Source organism: Danio aesculapii, chromosome 3 (genome assembly GCF_903798145.1).
Source record: "Danio aesculapii chromosome 3, fDanAes4.1, whole genome shotgun sequence".
Taxonomy (NCBI): domain Eukaryota; kingdom Metazoa; phylum Chordata; class Actinopteri; order Cypriniformes; family Danionidae; genus Danio; species Danio aesculapii.
Genome location: NC_079437.1, coordinates 26798590 through 26817350, shown reverse-complemented (window position 1 = coordinate 26817350; position 18761 = coordinate 26798590). Strand labels below are relative to the sequence as shown.

The following is an 18761-nucleotide window of genomic DNA, read 5'->3' as shown; positions in this document are numbered from 1 at the left end:
ACTTTTGTTTTGCATTTATTTTATTACTGTGATTAGGCATGGGACGATAACCGCTTTCAAGGTTTACTGCGGTTTGGTAAAGTCAAAGTTTTAAAACCTCTAAAATTTTCTGATATATAGTTCCTAAGGTATATGTAAGTTTTTTTAATGTGTTTTTTATGTGTTGTAAAGAAATCAGTGTTTTTGAAACCAATGAAGACAGCAGAAGACAAAGATTTATTAGAATTATTTAGCCTGACATGTTTACTGCTCCAAAATATTATAAATGTTTCCTTAAATAAAATATATAGTGTTCAATTGGGTAAAAGGTTGTTTTTTACCCAGACATTTTAGAGCAGTTATCATAATACCGTGATATTTTTATCCAAGGTTATCATACCGTCAGAAAGTTATACCGGCCCATGTCTAACTGTGATGACAGGTTAATGCAACTGACCATCATGCTTTCTGCGTCAACACGCTAGCTTCTCATGCTTAGCAATCATGCTTTATTTAACCAGCAGTGCAGATCATTTATACGAGCAAAAGTAAACACATTCAGATAAGGTTAGCTCTGTTATGTTTGTGGTACATTATGCCTGGCCTGTCTGGTACCTGTCTGTTGAGTTTGCTGTCCTCGGCTCCGTTCAGCAGCGGTGTTCTCTCTCCGCGGTCATCCCCTCGGCTCGACCAGGATACTTTTTTCGAGATGTTGGCCATATTTATTTTTGTAAATAAAGATACATCAAACCTGCTAAGCAGAGAACTACTGCGTACAGTTCTTCCCCATGACTAACAATCATAAGCAATCCCGTGACCAGAGTACGGAAAGCTTGAAAGTCCAAAACAAAAAACGGAAGTCTGGGAAATGCAGTTCACACAGGGTTGTGTCCTGTAGTCTAGATGGGATTTTGTTGTCATTTCTTATATTTTTTATCATATTTAAGCTGAAAAGCACATTTCACTGTCATTACAGCCGTCATAGCAGTAAAACAACTAATGTGTCTGAGATTGTATAGCCTACGTTCTTACTATTCACCTTTACCCGAACGTGACTACTACAAGTTGTGGGTTCCACTTCCGTTTTTTGGAACTTCCATTCATAAGAATTGAAAGAAATAATTGTAAATAATAGGTTTGTGGTAGAAATAATCAACAAAAATGGTGAAAGTTTGTCTTTGTGCTTTATTTTAATCCATCATAAAGATGTGCTTGGTATTTTACTGTGATGTAAGAATTAGCATATCTGAGGATCAGTTTGTTTGTCTGTTTTAGCTCATTAAGCTTTGTTTGTCCTGTTAATGTTCTTTGTGTAGCTATTCCCTTCTGTACATGAAATAAATGTTCAACATGCCTGTAATATTATTGCAGAAAGGGATATTTTGAGTTTTTGAGGTTTCGTGGTCTGCTGAAAGTTAATCTGTTAATTCTGATAAGTTGCCTTGTAATATTCAGTGGATTCAACTGTGAGGAAAATAATGCGACTTCACTTAAATAAAAAACAAAAACTTCACTGATTGTTTAATTGAAGTTACTCTCATGGTGCAAATACATCACAGACAAAAATGATTCAAAGACGATTCCTTGGATTTACTCAATTCTTTTAAGTTAAGTGGTTGTGAACAATTTATTTGGGCTGAATTTAAACAAACAAATTAATTTGAACATTACTAAATTTAGGGTGACGCGGTGGCGCAGTCGGTATAGCTGTCGCCTCACAGCAAGAAGGTCGCTGGTTCGAGCCTCGGTTGGGTCAGTTGCCATTTCTGTGTGAAGTTTGCATGTTCTCCCCGCGTTCGCGTGGGTTTCCTCCGGGTGCTCTGGTTTCCCTCACAAGTCCAAAGACATGTGGTACAGGTGAATTGGGTAAGCTAAATTGTCCATCGTGTATGTGTGTGAATGAGTGTGTGTGATTGTTTCCCAGTGTTGGGTTGCGCTTGGAAGGGCATCCGCTGTGTAAAACATATGCTGGATAAGTTGGCAGTTCATTCCGCTGTGGAAACCCCAGATTGATAAAGGGACTAAGCCGAAAAGAAAATGAATGAATGAATTACTGAATTTAATTTGTTATTTTTAATTCAACATATTGTTTGCAACAGTTTTGCAGACATTTTTTTCAATGATTGACAATCAGGGTGGTCAAATTTTCGGTTAAGTTAGTTTGTGTAAAACCCTGAAATCACACACAAATACATAGGCTACCAAATTGCGCATAATCCCCAAAATATAGTATTCAAAATTAGAATTAGTGAGTCCCAAATAATTGCTGTTAAAAATAATAATGTTAACGTTTATATTACATAGTTTGACACTATTTTTCTTCAAAAGTATTTTTTTATTCACAGAATACATACTTGCAGGTCATAGTATAAGTACATGTCACAATTCCCTGTAGAATTTACAGTAACTTACTGGCAGTAATTCGCCAGTAATATACTGTAAGTCAATTACAGTAAAAATACTGTATTTACAGCACCATTTATCTTGCTGTATATTCATTTACAGTATTGTATATGAGAGACATTATTAGAAGACACGGGATCAGCTTTCACTGCTATGCAAATGATACTCAATTATATATTTCAACAAAACTTGACGAGACGTCTGAACTGTCTAAGCTAACTGAATGTATTGAAGATGTTAAAGACTGGATCAACAACAATTTTCTTCTCTTAAATTCAGACAAAACAGAAGTATATTACTTATTGGACCTAAATCCTGTATACAGCAGATCTCACAACTCAACCTGCAATTAGAGGGATACAAAGTTAGCATTAGCTCTACTGTAAAAGATCTGGGTGTCATATTAGACAGCAATTTAACTCTTGAACATCATATCTTCCACGTCACAAAACCGCCTTCTTTTATCTGGAAAATATTGCTAAGTTACGAAGTATGCTATCCATCTCAGATGCAGAAAAGCTAGTTCATGTTTTTATGACTTCTAGGCTGGTTTACTGTAATGCTCTGTTTGCTGGCAACCCAGCATCCTCTATTAATAAACTTCAGCTAGTGCAAAATGCAGCTGCCAAAGTTCTTACCAGGTCTAGAAAATATGATCATATCACCCCAATTCTATCCTCTTTACACTGGCTGCCTGTTCAGTTTTATATTGATTATAAAATATTGCTTCTTACCTATAAAGCTTTAAATAATCTAGCTCTGGTTTATCAAACAACTTCTGTTTCGCTAAAATCCATGCCGCTTTTTAAGATCTCAAAACTCAGGGCTTCTGGTAGTACCTAGAATAGCAAAGCTGAATAAAAGAGGTCGAGCCTTCTCATTTATGGCTCCTAAACTCAGGAATAGCCTTCCTGATCATGTCCGAGGCTCAGACACACTCTCATAGTTCACACAATGCATCGCATAATGGTATGATGCATGAGCGTGCTCCACGCACATGGGAACTGAACTTTAACTCTGAAATCTGGACTTTACTAGTACTTCTAAGTTAGGCTGCTTTTACACAATCTGTATTGTAAATAGGCTACAGTATTTAAATAAACTTGAATTGAATTTAGTTGAATATTGTTTATCGTTACTATAAAATATACAGTAATTTTCACAAAGCAACTTTAAAATATGGTAGCATACTGCAGAACTATCCTACATTAAAATTTTGTTCATATTCCAGTTAAATACAGAGTAATTTACAAAACTCTTTAACAGTGTAGGTGAAAGGGGACACAGCAAACCTCATCTGAACAATTGAACATCTGTAGCTAAACCATGACAATGCTAACTGAAAGTAGACTGTACACCAAATAAAGATTATTTGAATCAAACTTTATAGTTGAAATCAAGTTAAAAGTTAAGTAAGACCAAATATGTGAAGTATGATTGATCCATGACTACATAAACATTGTTTTATATAAATGTAAATGTAACTGTAACTACAAAAACAATGTGTAATTCAAAGGTGCTTTCTGGCAGATTATGTTGTGCATTTACAAGCAGTGTTCCAGACACTCACAGGTGATATGCTGAACAGAACCAGACATCTGATCTACATCATCCAGGCTGAGCACTGTTCCTCGTGGGACTCCTTTTCCATCAGCCAGTCCAGACACCTCAACAGGGCTCAGAGTCCTAGTCCACAACGCAAAACCAGCCAATCTGCCTACAAATGCTTCAGCTTCATCAAAATCCCCACCAACTGAATCCTGCTCCTGCCCCAGAACCACAAAGCCTCCAGGAGGGATCTCAAAGCCCTTTTGGAACTTGGATCCATTAGATATAAGATGACGGTCCAAATAATACCAAAACCTGCCTTCAATAGAAGACCAGGTGATGCATAAATGGTGCCACTCGCCATCCAGGATATTTGGTAAAGACAATTCACGATAAGCTGGATCTCCAATCACAAAATCCATAAGGCCCAGTTTGCCAGAATTGCGACCATAGAGAACAAGCATATTGTCGTTGTTTTCCGTGGCATAAGAAAGAATTGTTCCAACATACTTGCCGTCTACTTTCAGCCAAGTGCAAATAGAGAGTTCATGTATTCCAGTTTGGAATGTCTTCTGGAAGGTGGCATAATTTTCAGTGGAGGTAGATGGAAACAGAAGCATTGAACCCACATTGCAAACTTTGAATGAGGAAAAAATAAATAAGAACTTAGTCAACATTTTACATTTGGGAAAAAATAAAAATACATCAATCTGACCTTTGTCTTTGAAAGTGTCAAATAGTTTTTCTCAGACTTTATTTAATTTTCTCAGACTATTTAAGAATTAATTTTCTTAATTAACTGAATTTTAAGTTTATACACTGTAAAACCCAACAGTCAACTTTATCAAATAAAAATGAGTGTAGTTACCTCAAAATTTACTGAAAGTTAATTCTACTCATTTGAAAAAAGTTTTGAATTCAGAGTTGAAGGTAACACTGAGTTCATTAAATACCTCATTACTTCAACTTAAATGGAGCAAATTCACAGCACTCATATAGATTCGTTTTTTAACTGAAATGGTTTGTTGCAATCGATTTCCTCAAACGGTTGCCTTAACTTATTGGGTTTTACAGTACTCAGTTGGTTTGAGTTTTCTTTATTTATTGTGCTCAAATTGCTTCATTTACTCAAATGGATTAAGTTCACAGTACTCATTAGGATTAGTTTTAAAATAGTTTGCAGCAATTGGTTTCCTAAAATGGTTTGAGTTACCTTAACTTTTTGGGTTTTACAGTATGCAATGTACAAAAATTATAAGATCAATATGTCATGATCACATACGTTTTTATGCCACTTAATAAAAGTGGTTAAATTAAGAACATGTTGCGGTTTTTAAGCTATACAAAATTCATGTTTTTTCTAAATAATAAAAAAGTATGTTTATTTTTGGTATTTATTATGAAAAGACAGTATATTGACAGGAAGTGGGAGAGAGAGGCTTGACGGGATCGGGCGAGGTCCAAGGCTGCGTTCCACTCAACTTTCGGATATGTACTTACGAACTTCCCTTCCCTGGTTCCCTCTGGAAAATCCCCACCACCATTTATAAAGGGTGTTCCACTTCATCAAGTGAATGAGAGAAGCTTACGTGGACATACCCTTGATCCCTAAATCCAGCACCTTTATGTTCTAGAATTCAATGCGATTGTAACACTACAACCATGTAGCTTTCAAGTGCTCAAGAGTTTAGGGCACAGGTGTCAAACTAAGTTCCTGGAGGGCCGCAGCTCTGCACAGTTTAGATCCAACCCTGATTAAACACACATGATCAAACTAATTAAGTCCTTCAAGCTTGTTTGAAACCTACAGGTAAGTGTGTTGGAGCAGGGTTGGCACTAAACTGTGCAGAGCTGCGGCTCTCCGGGAACTGAGTTTGACACCTGTGGTTTAGGGCATTGCAATTAAACCCATTCAGATGTTCTGCCAGTAATAGATACTTGTGTAATGTAATCTGACATCTGAGGGAACAAGATGGAGGAAGTTATCGAGTGAAGGGCGTGAAAATTTGAACTGCAGTGCCATCCAAGTGTCTGAACTTGAACTCGGGATGCCCACAGTGCATTTGAGCTATATGTCATTGAACTGACGACTAGGCTATCAGCGCCACTGAACTTGAATTTAAAGTCAGTAGTAGACACTTGTGTAATGTACTCAATGTTGTACATCCGAGGAAACAAGATGGAGGGAAGTTAGCGAGTGAAGGGTGTGAAAAATTGGACTGGAAAGCAACCCAAGGGTCAGGACTTGGACTCGGGATGCCCACAGTGCAGCTGAGCTATATGTCGGCGGACTGGCCACTAGGCTATTAGTTTCCCTCAACTTGATTTTAAAGTCAATAGTAGACACTTGTGTAACGTAATCAAGGACGTACATCCGAGGGAAGTTAGCAAGTGAAGGGGATGAAAAATTGGATTAGAATGCAACCCAAGAGTCAGGACTTGAATTCGGGATGCCCACAGTGCAGTTATGCTATATGTCGGCACACTGACCACTAGGTTATTGGTACACTCAACTTGATTTTAAAGTAATTTTAAAGAAATTTAAGTTGAAATTACTTCTGAAGTTAATATGGCTCAACGTAATCATATAAGACAGCAACTAATATTTTTGAAATGTTAGCCAGTTGCTTTTATTCCAAGTGACTTAGGGGCCGATCACACCGAAAGTGATTTTATGTTCCAAAAACCCGAGACGAACCTCACTGCCTTTTTGTTGGCAAGTAAAAAGAAGTGCGGTGCACTTTTTATGTCGCTAGGCAATGACGATAATATTGTGATATTCAAGATTTGTGAAGTCATACAGCTCCTGATAACTCAAAACAGCAACCACTAGTCTCTCCTCCATCTTCAAGTCTTGATAGTCGTCTTGAAAACCAAACACTGCTGTCGCCTCAACGGAAACTGCTTTCCTTTGTTTGGAGAATGAAAAAGACGCGACTGACGTTATGTACTTTTTCCAATCAGAGTTGACTTTTTTCAACTGCGATCGCACAGCGCACAATGGTAAAAACACGAGGTGCAGCAGGTGGTTAAAACACGAGGCGCACAGGGTGCATAAGCAGCGTGCAAAATGCTCACGGCCATTAGTAAATCATTCAAAAGATGTGCCTCTCAAAGCAAAAAACGCTTTGAGTGTGATCGGCCCCAGGAAGGTTTTAGTTTAGTTTAAACATATTTTAATATATAATCTTTTTTTTTTTATATATTGTTGTATAATTGGCGAGATTCTGATTCTAAAATAGTAGACCGTTATTAAACGAATGAAAACGTAATTTGTTATAAATGTACAATTGCATTTCAATTTCACTTTTGGGCACAAAACCACTGGAGTTTAATAAATACTCACTTCTGGCTTCTTCCTTTGGGGGTTGAACGTGTGGGATTTTGTGTCGAAGTGGAAGTTGAAATAGTTCCTCGTGAGCCTGAACTGTTGGTTGTGTGGTGCTCTGCCGTTGTCTTTCCCTTATTTTGTAAGTCTGTGGTTGTTTTGTTGACCCAAGCATTAACAACCTCTCTCTCATTCTGCGCTCTTTGGACTTTGGTTGAGTCTGAACATGCCTCATGAGCACTCCATGTTGCTTCCTAATAGAATTAAAAGGATCTTCAGCCTTGGAAGTTGAAATGATCTTTAACAGCTCTTGAATCTGGCTCTCCAACTTCATTATCCGTGTCTGGTGTTTTTTGAGAGACGTGTGAAGGTCCTGCATCCCGTCCTGAACCTGATCCCTCAAGGACTCCAATGAGTCAATTTGGCTTTGCTGTTTCTGGATCTTATGGGACAGATCAGTCAAAGCCGTTCTCTGCTTTTGGATTTCTCTGAGGTTGAGATGGTTGTTTTGCCTCAGCGCTCTTGTCATGTTGGACAGACTGGAGTCAAGCCTCTTGGTCTTTTTCTGTAGACTCTTCGTCCAGGATTTGAGGGAATTCAGACTGTGGTCTGTCGTTTCTCTAAATGAACGCAGCTCCCTGGAGATCCTCTCAAACTGCTGACTCAAAACTTTGAAATCTACGCTGTTTGTAACGTTGTAGTTTTTGCCAATTCTCTGAAGATGAGTCGAGGTCATCTGTTGAAATCTCTTGAACTAGATTGAAGGAATCAAATGTTACAAATAAATGCAATGTGATCTGGCCAAGATCATAAACAAATGCACCTTTACACAATATTGATGAACATATAAAACAAGAACTCTCATTCATTATTAAATGTACATGTATATTTATTTATTTGGTAGACATTTTAACTCCATTGAAACTTACAAATCAAATCTATAACAGAGTAATATATTTGTTGGTGCTTTGACAAGTCCCAGTAAGTCAATATAAATAGCTTGTGCTAGAGGAATGGCTATGATTCAGCAGCTCAGGTCATTTTAGACACAATTACTCCACCAAAATTCCAACCAAAAGTCCTTAAGTCCTTAAAAATTCCACCAAAAGCCTTAAATGTGATATTGTGAGTGTTTTGGGTGGCACCACAAAGCAACATTTTTGCAGAATACAAACTTATGAATAAGTCTTGAACCATATGACTCAATACTTCAAAAAACTTTTACCAGTACATGATTTCATAAGTAATACATTTCAAGCCTTTTTGAACATGGTTAAAAAAGTAGTATTGCAATGGTACTAAACCAGGGGTTCCCAAACTCCATCCTTGAGGGCCGGTGTCCTGCAGGTTTTAGCTCCAACATGCCTCAACACACCCGCAAGGATGTTTCTAGAAAGCCTAGTAAAGTTGCGGTCACACTAGAGATTGAGCTTGCGAAATTCTGTCGTACGGCGCTCCGAATAAGGGCAGGATTAAACAAGATAATTAGACATTAAAAAACGCAACCGATTGGTCCTTATTTTAAATTTCTGTCCAGAGAGGTCCTGTTTTGATCCTCGATTGGTCTCACGCAGTCAAGTGATGCGATTTCGCAGGTCAGAGTTCACCAAGCTTGAACTTTCGGTCTGACGCATTCGCATGCGTATGAATGGAAGTCTATGGGAGGAAAAGCCCAGTGTGACCGCAGCTTAAGAGCTTGATCAGCTAGTCCAGGTGAGTCTAATTAAAGTTGAAACTAAAGCTGCGGTCACACTGGGCTTTTTCTCCCATAGACTTCCATTCATATGCACGCGAATGCGTCAGACCAGAAACGCAAGGTCATGCGTCAAGTTTCGCATGTCGCTGCGGTGCAAAGTTCAAGCTTGGTGAACTCTGACCAGCGAAATCGCATCACTTGACTGCGTGAGACCAATCGAGGATCAAAACAGGACCTCTCTGGACAGAAATTTAAAACATGGAGCAATCGCTAACTTTTTAAAATGTCTAATCATCTTGTTTAATCCCGCCCCTTTTCGCAGCGCCGTACGACAGAATTTCACATACACAAACCCCAGTGTGACCGCAGCTTAAACCTTGCAGGACACCGGCCGTCCAAGATCTTTGGACACTCCTGAAACTAAACAGTTAAGCAAAGGACTCAAAAGCAGGCAAAAAAAAACAATGTAAAAGGACATTGTTTTACACTTTTTCTAACAGTAGTTGGTCAGATAAAGTTTTGTTGTAGATTGTATGTTTTTATGTATTTTTGTATTTTAGTGATGTTTGCTATTAATTTACTCATTGAAATACTAATAAATTGGAGTGTTTATGTGGGATTAATTAGGCTTTATAGGGTTTATAGACTTGAATGAACCCCCAATAAAGGGTTTAGGTCATTTGTTTTCTTCAGCGGAACATTAAATATGGTTTTAAGCTGAAAATGTGGTCTTTGGTGATCACAAAATGCACGTTTCAGTGCTACTCCGCAGCTATTTGATTTCTGAAATGTTGAAAAATGTGACAAGTACAGTAAAACTACACTGTTTACCTGCTTCTATGGAAATTAACCACATTTTTAGAGCCATCCACTGAACATTTCACATTCAAACTAATGAAAAACATGCTTAATACACATCAATGTCATTTTTTGCACAGACACAATGTTGTCACAGACACATTTTGCCACAATCATGGCTTGAATATTATGTCTAAAGACACTATGCTAAAAGAACAAACCTGCTGATTCAGCATCCTCAGTCTGTTGTTTAAGGCTTTAAATGTGTCAGCCGGTGCTCCTCTCTGTGTCCAGCTCATGGGCATCAACAGGAAGATTGTGATCAGGAAAAAAACACTTCCTCCAGCCCGTCTGATCATGGTTACTTTACCTCCTTAAGAAAGTGTCTGAATAACTGAATCTGAGATGCTTGAAAATTCAATCCTAAAACAGTTTGTGTAAGCGTACACCCTCCTACCCCTGAACGTCCCGCTAAAGATTTCCCTTTTTTTTTTGGTGCAACAGGAAAACTAAAACGGGTCTAAATGGATTCCACAGACCCCAAGAAATCTCCAAGCAAAAAAACACACATTTGCAAAAACATGGCTAAAGAGTCATCATAAATACTTGTGCAACCCACATTATGAATGGAGAGAAAACTAATATGAATACAACTAGTAACACTGAAAGGAGACAGGATAAATATGATAAATATATTATTATCTTTATCCTGCAAAAGGATAAAGATAATACATTCATTTTATAATGCAAAATAGATCAGAACTTAAATTTGTCACATCTTAAGTGCATCATCTTGAATATAATGATCTCCTAATATACAACAATAAAACAGATTTTAAAGTATTAATATGATTGTAGATTTAACTTTTATATAATCATGTCATATTATGATAGAATTTTAAGTTTTTTTTTTTTGGACACGAATGAAAATGAGATTGTTTATAGTCGTCTGTTTAATTCAATTTTGGTAAAGAGCTCATAAAATGTAAATGATGAAAGCGATCATGTTTTAGCCAAACATACAGGTTCAGCGCCCCCTACAGTTAAAACGTGGAACAGTTGCCTAGTTATAGCCAAAATAATTCAATAATTCATGCTCTAGGAAATGCAGCCAGCCAAGCATCATGTTTCAGATTTTGATAATGCGCTCTTCGTGAAATACCAAGACTGGAAGAATTACCCAACCAACCGGATCTTGCTTTGACAATAAATTTGTAGTTGATTATAATTCTGCAACAGGATGTGCATGGGTCCTTTCATTACATTTTCATTTAAAATAGATGATCAAATAAATAACTGACTTGTTTGGGTTGTTATACATGCAATACTGTGTTGAAGGCCTGGTAATCATGTAATATGCAAATTTATTTGTGATCTGGACTACAAAACCAATCACATGCAGGGGCGAATTTAACCAATAAGCGAGGTAGGCGGCCACTTAGTGCCCCAGGAAGTATAGAAGTATAAATTATACCTATAAACTATTTATAATATTGTTTTAATATTGTTAAACAAATACAATTTTAACAAAATTATATATTATTTTGTATACATATACAATCAAATATAAATTTATTATGATGTAATATAATGGAATGTTATGTAATAATAATAATAATAATATTACTAAATGAAATATCCAACTTGGAGCAATCCAGCAGTCAAATTTATAAAAAATATATATTATTTTTAATTGAAAATTCATTTTAAGAAAACAAATCACTTAAAATGAAGAGATTTTGTTCATTTAAAATGTCGAAAATAAGGATGAGGGATATAAAAAAACAGCAAGATAAATAAAAAAAATGTAAGAAGTAGAAAGGGTGCATATCAGGACTTTTGCCCTATGGCTAGAATTGCTTAGGACCCCAAAATTACTAAATCCGCCCCCTGATCACAAATATAATTTATTTGTAATTTAAAATTAAGATTTATACATTATTTAAAAGCTAAATAAATGCATTTTCCATCTAGGTATTTTTGTAGGATTGGAAAATATTTTAGATGCAACTGTTTTAAATATCTGGAATATTAGAGTTTAAAAAAAAGTATATTAAGAAAAATTGCCAGCAAATAAAGTGTTTAGCAATATATTTTAATAATCAAAAATTGAGTTTTGCTATATTTAACTAGAATATAAATATATAAATCTTCATTGAAGTTCATTTAATATTCTAATAATTTTTAGCATGAAAGAAAAATCGATAATTTCGACCCAAACCATTGGTTTTTTCCAAAAATATAACTATGAAACTTAACATTTAATGGTCCTGGGTTATAAATTACTTTAAAACAAATATATAGCCTAGTGTTGTCTATTTAAAGTGTGGTTTAGGTAAGATGTCCTCCCTTGTGAATGGTATTAGCAATTGGTTGTATTGTTGCTGGATGTTTGTGTTAAAGATAGGAAAAGAAAAGAAAGAGATTTCAAAGAAACGACATTAGAACTGGGTCAGTGTTGATATGAGCACAATACACGCATCTGTTTGTAGTATGCTGATACTATGTACATTTTCTTGCAGGTTTAGAATTACAATACAACTTCTTTACAGTCCTCAGTGCAGTGGATTCTGCTGTTCTGTAATATCTAATTGATTTCTAGAACTTCATTTTTAAGCATTATTTTCATCATTGTACACATAACAGCATACTGTCCGGTACTTGTTTTCTATGGTAGTTGGTGCATGTAAACGCAATGTGTTCTTACACAGCAGTGTTAGAGCCAGTGGTGTCCAAACTTAGTCCTGGAGGGCTGGTGTCCTGCAAAATTTAGTTCCAACCCCTATTAGACACACCTGAACCAGCTAATCAAGGTCTTTCTAGGTATAGGAAGGAAGTTGGAACTAAACTATGCAGAACACCGGCCTTCAAGGACCGAGTTTGGGCACCCCTGGTTTAAGCCATTTTCTGTATTTACACATTTATAGTGCATTTGGGTAGATTGATATTTGTTTAATTCTATCAACAGATTTTTTCCCAATTTAAAAGAAACTGCAAAATAGCTTATTTTATTTGCAATGTTTTCAGATATTTACAGTAATTTTAGACAACAATGCCTATGTTTTTATGAAATGTTACATATCTAAAAAAAGAAGTTTAAACGCAACATTCTATGTTATGCTGAATGATAGTACTGGAAGTAAATTATTTACTGACTATTAGTAGCTATAAAATAAAATAAAATAAAATAAAATAAAATGGGACAAGGGATAAACGTTTTTGGCCTTTTTTTGTTTTTCTGTTTTAACCAAACTTTGTATGTCTGTCTGACAAATTACTTTATGCTGGTTATTTTGCTTTGCATTAGTTTAATAATAATTAGTAATTTAATAAGAATTTCTTCTTGTGTTATTATCTTTGCTCAATTTAAGAAAATACTTTTTAAGCTGTATTTTTTACTTACACTGGAGTACATCTACGGCCAGATGCTTTGTTTTTTGAGTAAAATGTTCACACACATTCCATACTTTCACTTGAGTATCTTTTAACACCCCTGGTTGCAAGTTTGGAAGTTGTAAGATCACTTGTAAACATTGTTTCTCTAGCTGTCATTCTGAGCTTTATGAGAACTGTACACACTAATCTCTTCTTCGTGTTGGCTCTTTCTTCTAGCATAGTTTCTTCTAGTTTCTGCAACCACACCCTGCAGGACCACATCGAGATGCCTGACGACTCTCCCAAAAGTTGCAGTACAATCGCTTGGAAATATCTCCTGGGCATCTGTTTCATGAGGAAATTACTTTTAAATGCAAAATGAGCCCTCAGATGCCACCATTTTAGGTGATTCTCTGTCTTTCAATCTAGTTTCCCAAAATAACTCCATCAAGCCTTGAATACAGTCTTGAAAATCCAGTTTGGTGGGCTATTGCATGTTGCTGCAGAATTAAAAGAAAAACTTTAATTAATCATTTTCTTCATAAATCTGCAGCACAGTAATAGAGGCAAATGTTCAATTTATTATGAACAATGGTCAGAATATCTAAGATAAATGGCTCATTATTTTTTTCCTGGAAGCTGTATAATGGTTGCTAAGCAACACATAAACTGGCAGTTTTATTATAGAATGCATGTTCCGAGTTGTGTTCTTTATCAGTCAGCTTGGAACAGCTCATCCAATCAGACTTTATTGCGTGAGCATGACGCTGCATCAAGTACACGAGTATGTTCGGAAATTACATTCAATGGCCTTAAGGGTTGAAGGGAAACATTTTGCTTAAAGCATCTTACATGATGCCAATAACCCTTTTGTGGCATGTTGAATGTTTTTTCTGAGTAATGTTTTTGTTTATTATGTGTAGAGCAGTTCTAGAAGGAAATCATTCATATTTTCCCTCTAAATGGTTTTAAGTGTCAATATTCTTACCATACATTCAGTAAAAACCATAATACTGTGATACATTATTAAGACACTGAAAAAACTAAGAGACCACTTGAAACTTCTGTTTTTCTAAACATACTAGGCATTGAGCGAAAAGTTTATGTAAAGGTCTGATAACATTCCTTCATTAAAAAAAAGTATTGTAATTAAGAGCATTTATTTATAGTTTTTTTATTTTCAATAAAGAAAAGACAAATGGTCAGAAAAGAAACATTGTAAAAAAGACTCTTTGATTACAAAAATATTGATTATTTTACTCTTCTGAAGTTAAAACATTACATTATTTGTTGTCTTTTATTTATTTATTTATTTATATATATATATATACATACATACGTACATACATACATACATACATACATACATACACACATACATACACACATACATGCATACATACATACATACATACACACGCACATATAAAAACAGAATACAAGAATACAACAGAAAAGACCTTTTACTCAAAACACAAAACTATATTGTCATTTGTAGAACTATATCATCAAAAAAGGTGTCATGTTTTTTTCAAGCACATTTATAGTCACAGTAAGTGTTTTTTAGGTAATTTATTCCTGTAATGAGATGACAAATCTGAATCAGTCCAGTCACACGATCACTAAAAAAAATTTGTATTGTTTTATCTTAACGTTGGGTCAAATGAACAAACTGTTGGGTTAAAAAGTGTAATTTAAATTTAACTGAAAAAAAATTTCACAATGTTGGATTTATTCATACTTGACCCAACATTAGGCTACAACAACCCAGCATTTTAGAGTAATTATTATGAAATTATTTATTTATTCTTTCATTTTCCTTCGGCTTAGTCCCTTTATTCATCAGAGGTCGCCAAAGCGGAATGAACTGCCAACGTATCCAGCATATATTTTACTGTGAGGTAACCCCACCGTGTCGCCCCTGTTTATATTCATTGTAAGAGTCAATTAATTAGAATATATATATATATATATATATATATATATATATATATATATATATATATATATATATATATATATATATATATATATATATATATATATATATATATATATTTATATATATATTATTTTTTATTTATTTTTTTTTTTCTTCTTTTTGTGTTTAGGTTATTTATTCCTGTAATAAAATGACAAATTTTAATCACTCCAGTCCCACAATCATAAAAAATGTTGGGTTTCTTTAGCCCAACATTGGGTCAAATGAACAAACCCAACGGTTAAAAAGTGTCATTTAAATTTAACTAAAAAACTGTTGGGTTTATTCATATTTGACCCAACACTGGGATACAACAACCCAGCATTTTAAGAGTGGTTATTCAGAAATAATATATTATTATTACTATTGTTCATTCATTTTCGCTTCGCTTAGTGTCTTTATTAATCTGGGGTCACCAGAGCGGAATAAACCGCCAACTTATACAGCATATGTTTTACGCAGCGGATGCCCTTCCAGCTGCAACCCAACACTGGGAAACACCCATACACACACTTTCACACTCGTACACTATGGCCAATTTAGCTTACCCAATTCACCTATAGCACATGTCTTTGGACTTGTGGGGGAAACCGGAGCACCTGGAGGAAATCCACCCGAACATGGGGAGAACATGCAAACTCAACACAAAAACGCCAACTGACCCAGCCGGGGCTCGAACCAGCAACCTTCTTGCTGTGAGGCGATCGTGCTACCCACTGAGCCACAATGACACTTTGTTATTATTATTATTATTATTATTATTATTATTATTATTAATGCTAAAGACATTTGTGCAGCTGAATATTTTTGTGGACACCACAATATAACTATTCAGGACTCTTTGATTGCCAAAAACAAAGAACAAAACACAGCAATCTCATAATTCCGTAAATATATTTATTATATCTTGATTATATATTGATTAATTAATTAGATGCATCCTTGCAATATAAACAGCAGTGTATGTGCTGCACATAAATGAACAAGTGCATCATGCGTAATGCCTTTCAGTAGCTCAAATATTGCACTAAGACTGTGGCTTCAATTCAATCAAGAACTAATAAAATGTGTACCTTCAATCCAATTTACTGTAAGTTGCTGTGGATAAATGCATCTGCAAAATGTGCAAACGTAAAACTTAACACTTGCAAATACAACCAATTTAACATCACACTCTTCCAAAGCACTCCCAAAAGTAATAAGCAAACCCAGACCAAACCAAATGAAAATGACATTATCTGTACTCTAATCGTTATTTCTGTAAACCACCGAAAAGTTTACAAACTCTAGAAAGGAATGTGATGGTAAAGGAATGCAGACGGACGAGCTGAACCACAGTAAAAGGAGTGTCGCACAAAGACCAAGCCACTCTCATGATATCAGCAACACTGAGTCCTCCACTCCCTGCCACGCCTGCACAGATCATCCAGTCCCTCACCCATTCATCTCAAACCCTTCTTCACCCTTAGCCCCCATGCAGAACATTATCACCATAGTAAATCTGTCCATGAAGACGTTTTAGGACTGCTGTGATGATGGCATGTAACGTGCTGCAAAGATTTGACCTCAGATTAGACAGAGAGCTTTTAGACTCTACAACAGAAAACATTTTTGCAATTTAATACTTGTAGTCTGAGAGCTTAAAGCCATTTTTGACACCTTTTTTTAAACATACTTCACTTTGAAGAGTATAGTGATATGCTGAGACTTTCACAAATACTATAGACACTCGTTTTAAAGAAATTGTTTACCCAAAGATGAAACACAAGAGAAGATATTTTGTAGAAAGTTGAAAACTGGTTGCACTCTATGGAAGTCAGTGATTACAGGTTTTCAGCTTTCTTCAAAATATCTTCTTTTGTGTTCAACAGAATAAAGAAACGTGAAAGAAAAGTGAATTGTGAGTAAATTTACATGTATGAACTATTATTTTAGCCTATAGAAGATTAAACCTTAATGAAACTGATTATATGTCCTCGATTGAAACAGCTTTATTAACATTAATGGAATGAGAATAGTGAACTTATTATGATAGACTACTGTAGCATTTATTAAGTGAGTTAAATGTTTTTTATACTGCTGTTCATTGGTCAGTTGTGTTGTAGAAAATTTGATTAGAAAATATAGTTATTATACATGTTAATAATATGAATGTTGAGCATCCATTGATTAAATGTTTTCCTTTACGTTTTAAAGGCGAATTAATAATGATTTGCAGATTAAAACTCAATTCTGTTTTTAAAAATCCCATGTTTAATGTGTGAGTTGACTTCTGTGAATGGCCTTCGAATTCATTACATCAAAGTGCAGTAAAGACTAAAACTGTGCTTTGAGCAGTGCATTTATAATTAAGACAATACAATCAATTCATATGGTAAGAAACACAGTTTGCTATATTAAGCTGCAAAATAACATGATGTTTCCAAGCAGATTCATTGTAAGCAACAATTAATTGAGTTACTTAAAGTAAACCTATTGCCCTAAAAGCAACAAGCAGACTTGACTTGAAGTGAGTAAACCCACTGCAACTTGGAACTGACTTAATTTTTAGAATTATGCACATAGTTCATTTAATTAATTTTCATGTCTATACTTTGGTAAGTAATACAGTTTGCAATATTAAGCAGCAAAATGAGCAGATTTTTTTTGTAAAAATCTATATGTTAATTTACTGAAAAATGCAAGTAAATGTAAGTAAACTTAAGAGAAACCTGAGCTCTTAGATAACGGAGCCCAGGGCTCCCACCTGGTTGATGAGCATGTAAGGGGGGTGCAAGATCAGGTAATTCTTGAGAGCTGGGGGGGATTCTTTATATAAAAAAAAAAAACAATTTTTAAAAAGGAGATATGGGAAATATACTCGACGGGCTATTTATGGTGAGTTTGGATTAATCTGATTGGCTTACTAATGATTACAGATGGGAGACCTGTCGCGATCAATCAGATCACAAGCTCCTTTCAAAATAATTTTGTGAAACTTCACTACGTTGCCTTAAAAGCGACAAGATGACTTTACTTTAAAGAGTCTATTTACTTAATTTTTAATGGCTTTACTCACTTTAAAAAAAAAATAAAGTCAACTAACTGCTTTTTAGTCTGTTGTCAATTTGCAAATGGTGAAAATAAAAAACTAATGTTACTTCATACAATTAAAATTAGCAAAATATATTAGTACTTACTTAAACATAATATATTTCTTTCATTTATTTTCTTTTTTGCTTAGTCCCTTTATTCATCAATGGTTGCCACAGCGGAATGAACCGAAAACTTATCCAGCAGATAATCAGTTTTACGCAGCGGATGCCCTACCAGACGCAACCCAACAATGGGAAAACCCATACACTCTTGCATTTACATTCATACACTACGGACAATTTAGCTTATTTAATTCACCTATATCGCATGTTTTCGGACTTGTAGGGGAAACCAGAGCACCCGAAGGAAACTCCGCCAACATGGGGAGAACATGCAAACTCCACACAGAAATGCCAACTGACCTAGCCTGGGCTCGAACCAGCGACCTTCTTGCTGTGAGACGATTGTGCTACCCACTCCGAAGCATAACGCCTAAACATAATATAACAGCTGTAAAATATGTTGAAACTTCTTGTAAACTGTAACCAAAATAAGCCATTTCTGTTTGCCGTTTCAAA

The 18761-nt window shown here is 35.3% G+C and overlaps 2 protein-coding genes across 3 annotated transcripts in view; both read right to left on the bottom strand.

Annotated features, from left to right (window-relative positions):
* clcn7 (chloride channel 7) overlaps positions 1-791 on the bottom strand; it is a 31892-nt gene extending 31101 nt beyond the window's left edge. For both annotated transcript variants that reach the window (XM_056453529.1, XM_056453530.1), the window contains exon 1: positions 595-791. In XM_056453529.1, coding sequence (XP_056309504.1) covers positions 595-699 — 105 coding nt within the window. In that variant the 5' untranslated portion in view covers positions 700-791. The remainder of the gene's footprint in view (positions 1-594) is intronic.
* Positions 792-2121: 1330 nt separating this feature from the next.
* LOC130218800 (pentraxin-4) lies at positions 2122-10216 on the bottom strand. The gene is made up of 3 exons (XM_056451092.1): positions 9974-10216; positions 7277-8012; positions 2122-4567 (listed from the first exon to the last, which is right to left on the bottom strand). Exons 1-3 carry the CDS (start codon positions 10109-10111, stop codon positions 3927-3929), a joined length of 1515 nt encoding a protein of 504 aa, XP_056307067.1. The 5' UTR covers positions 10112-10216; the 3' UTR covers positions 2122-3926.
* Positions 10217-18761: the final 8545 nt, after the last annotated feature.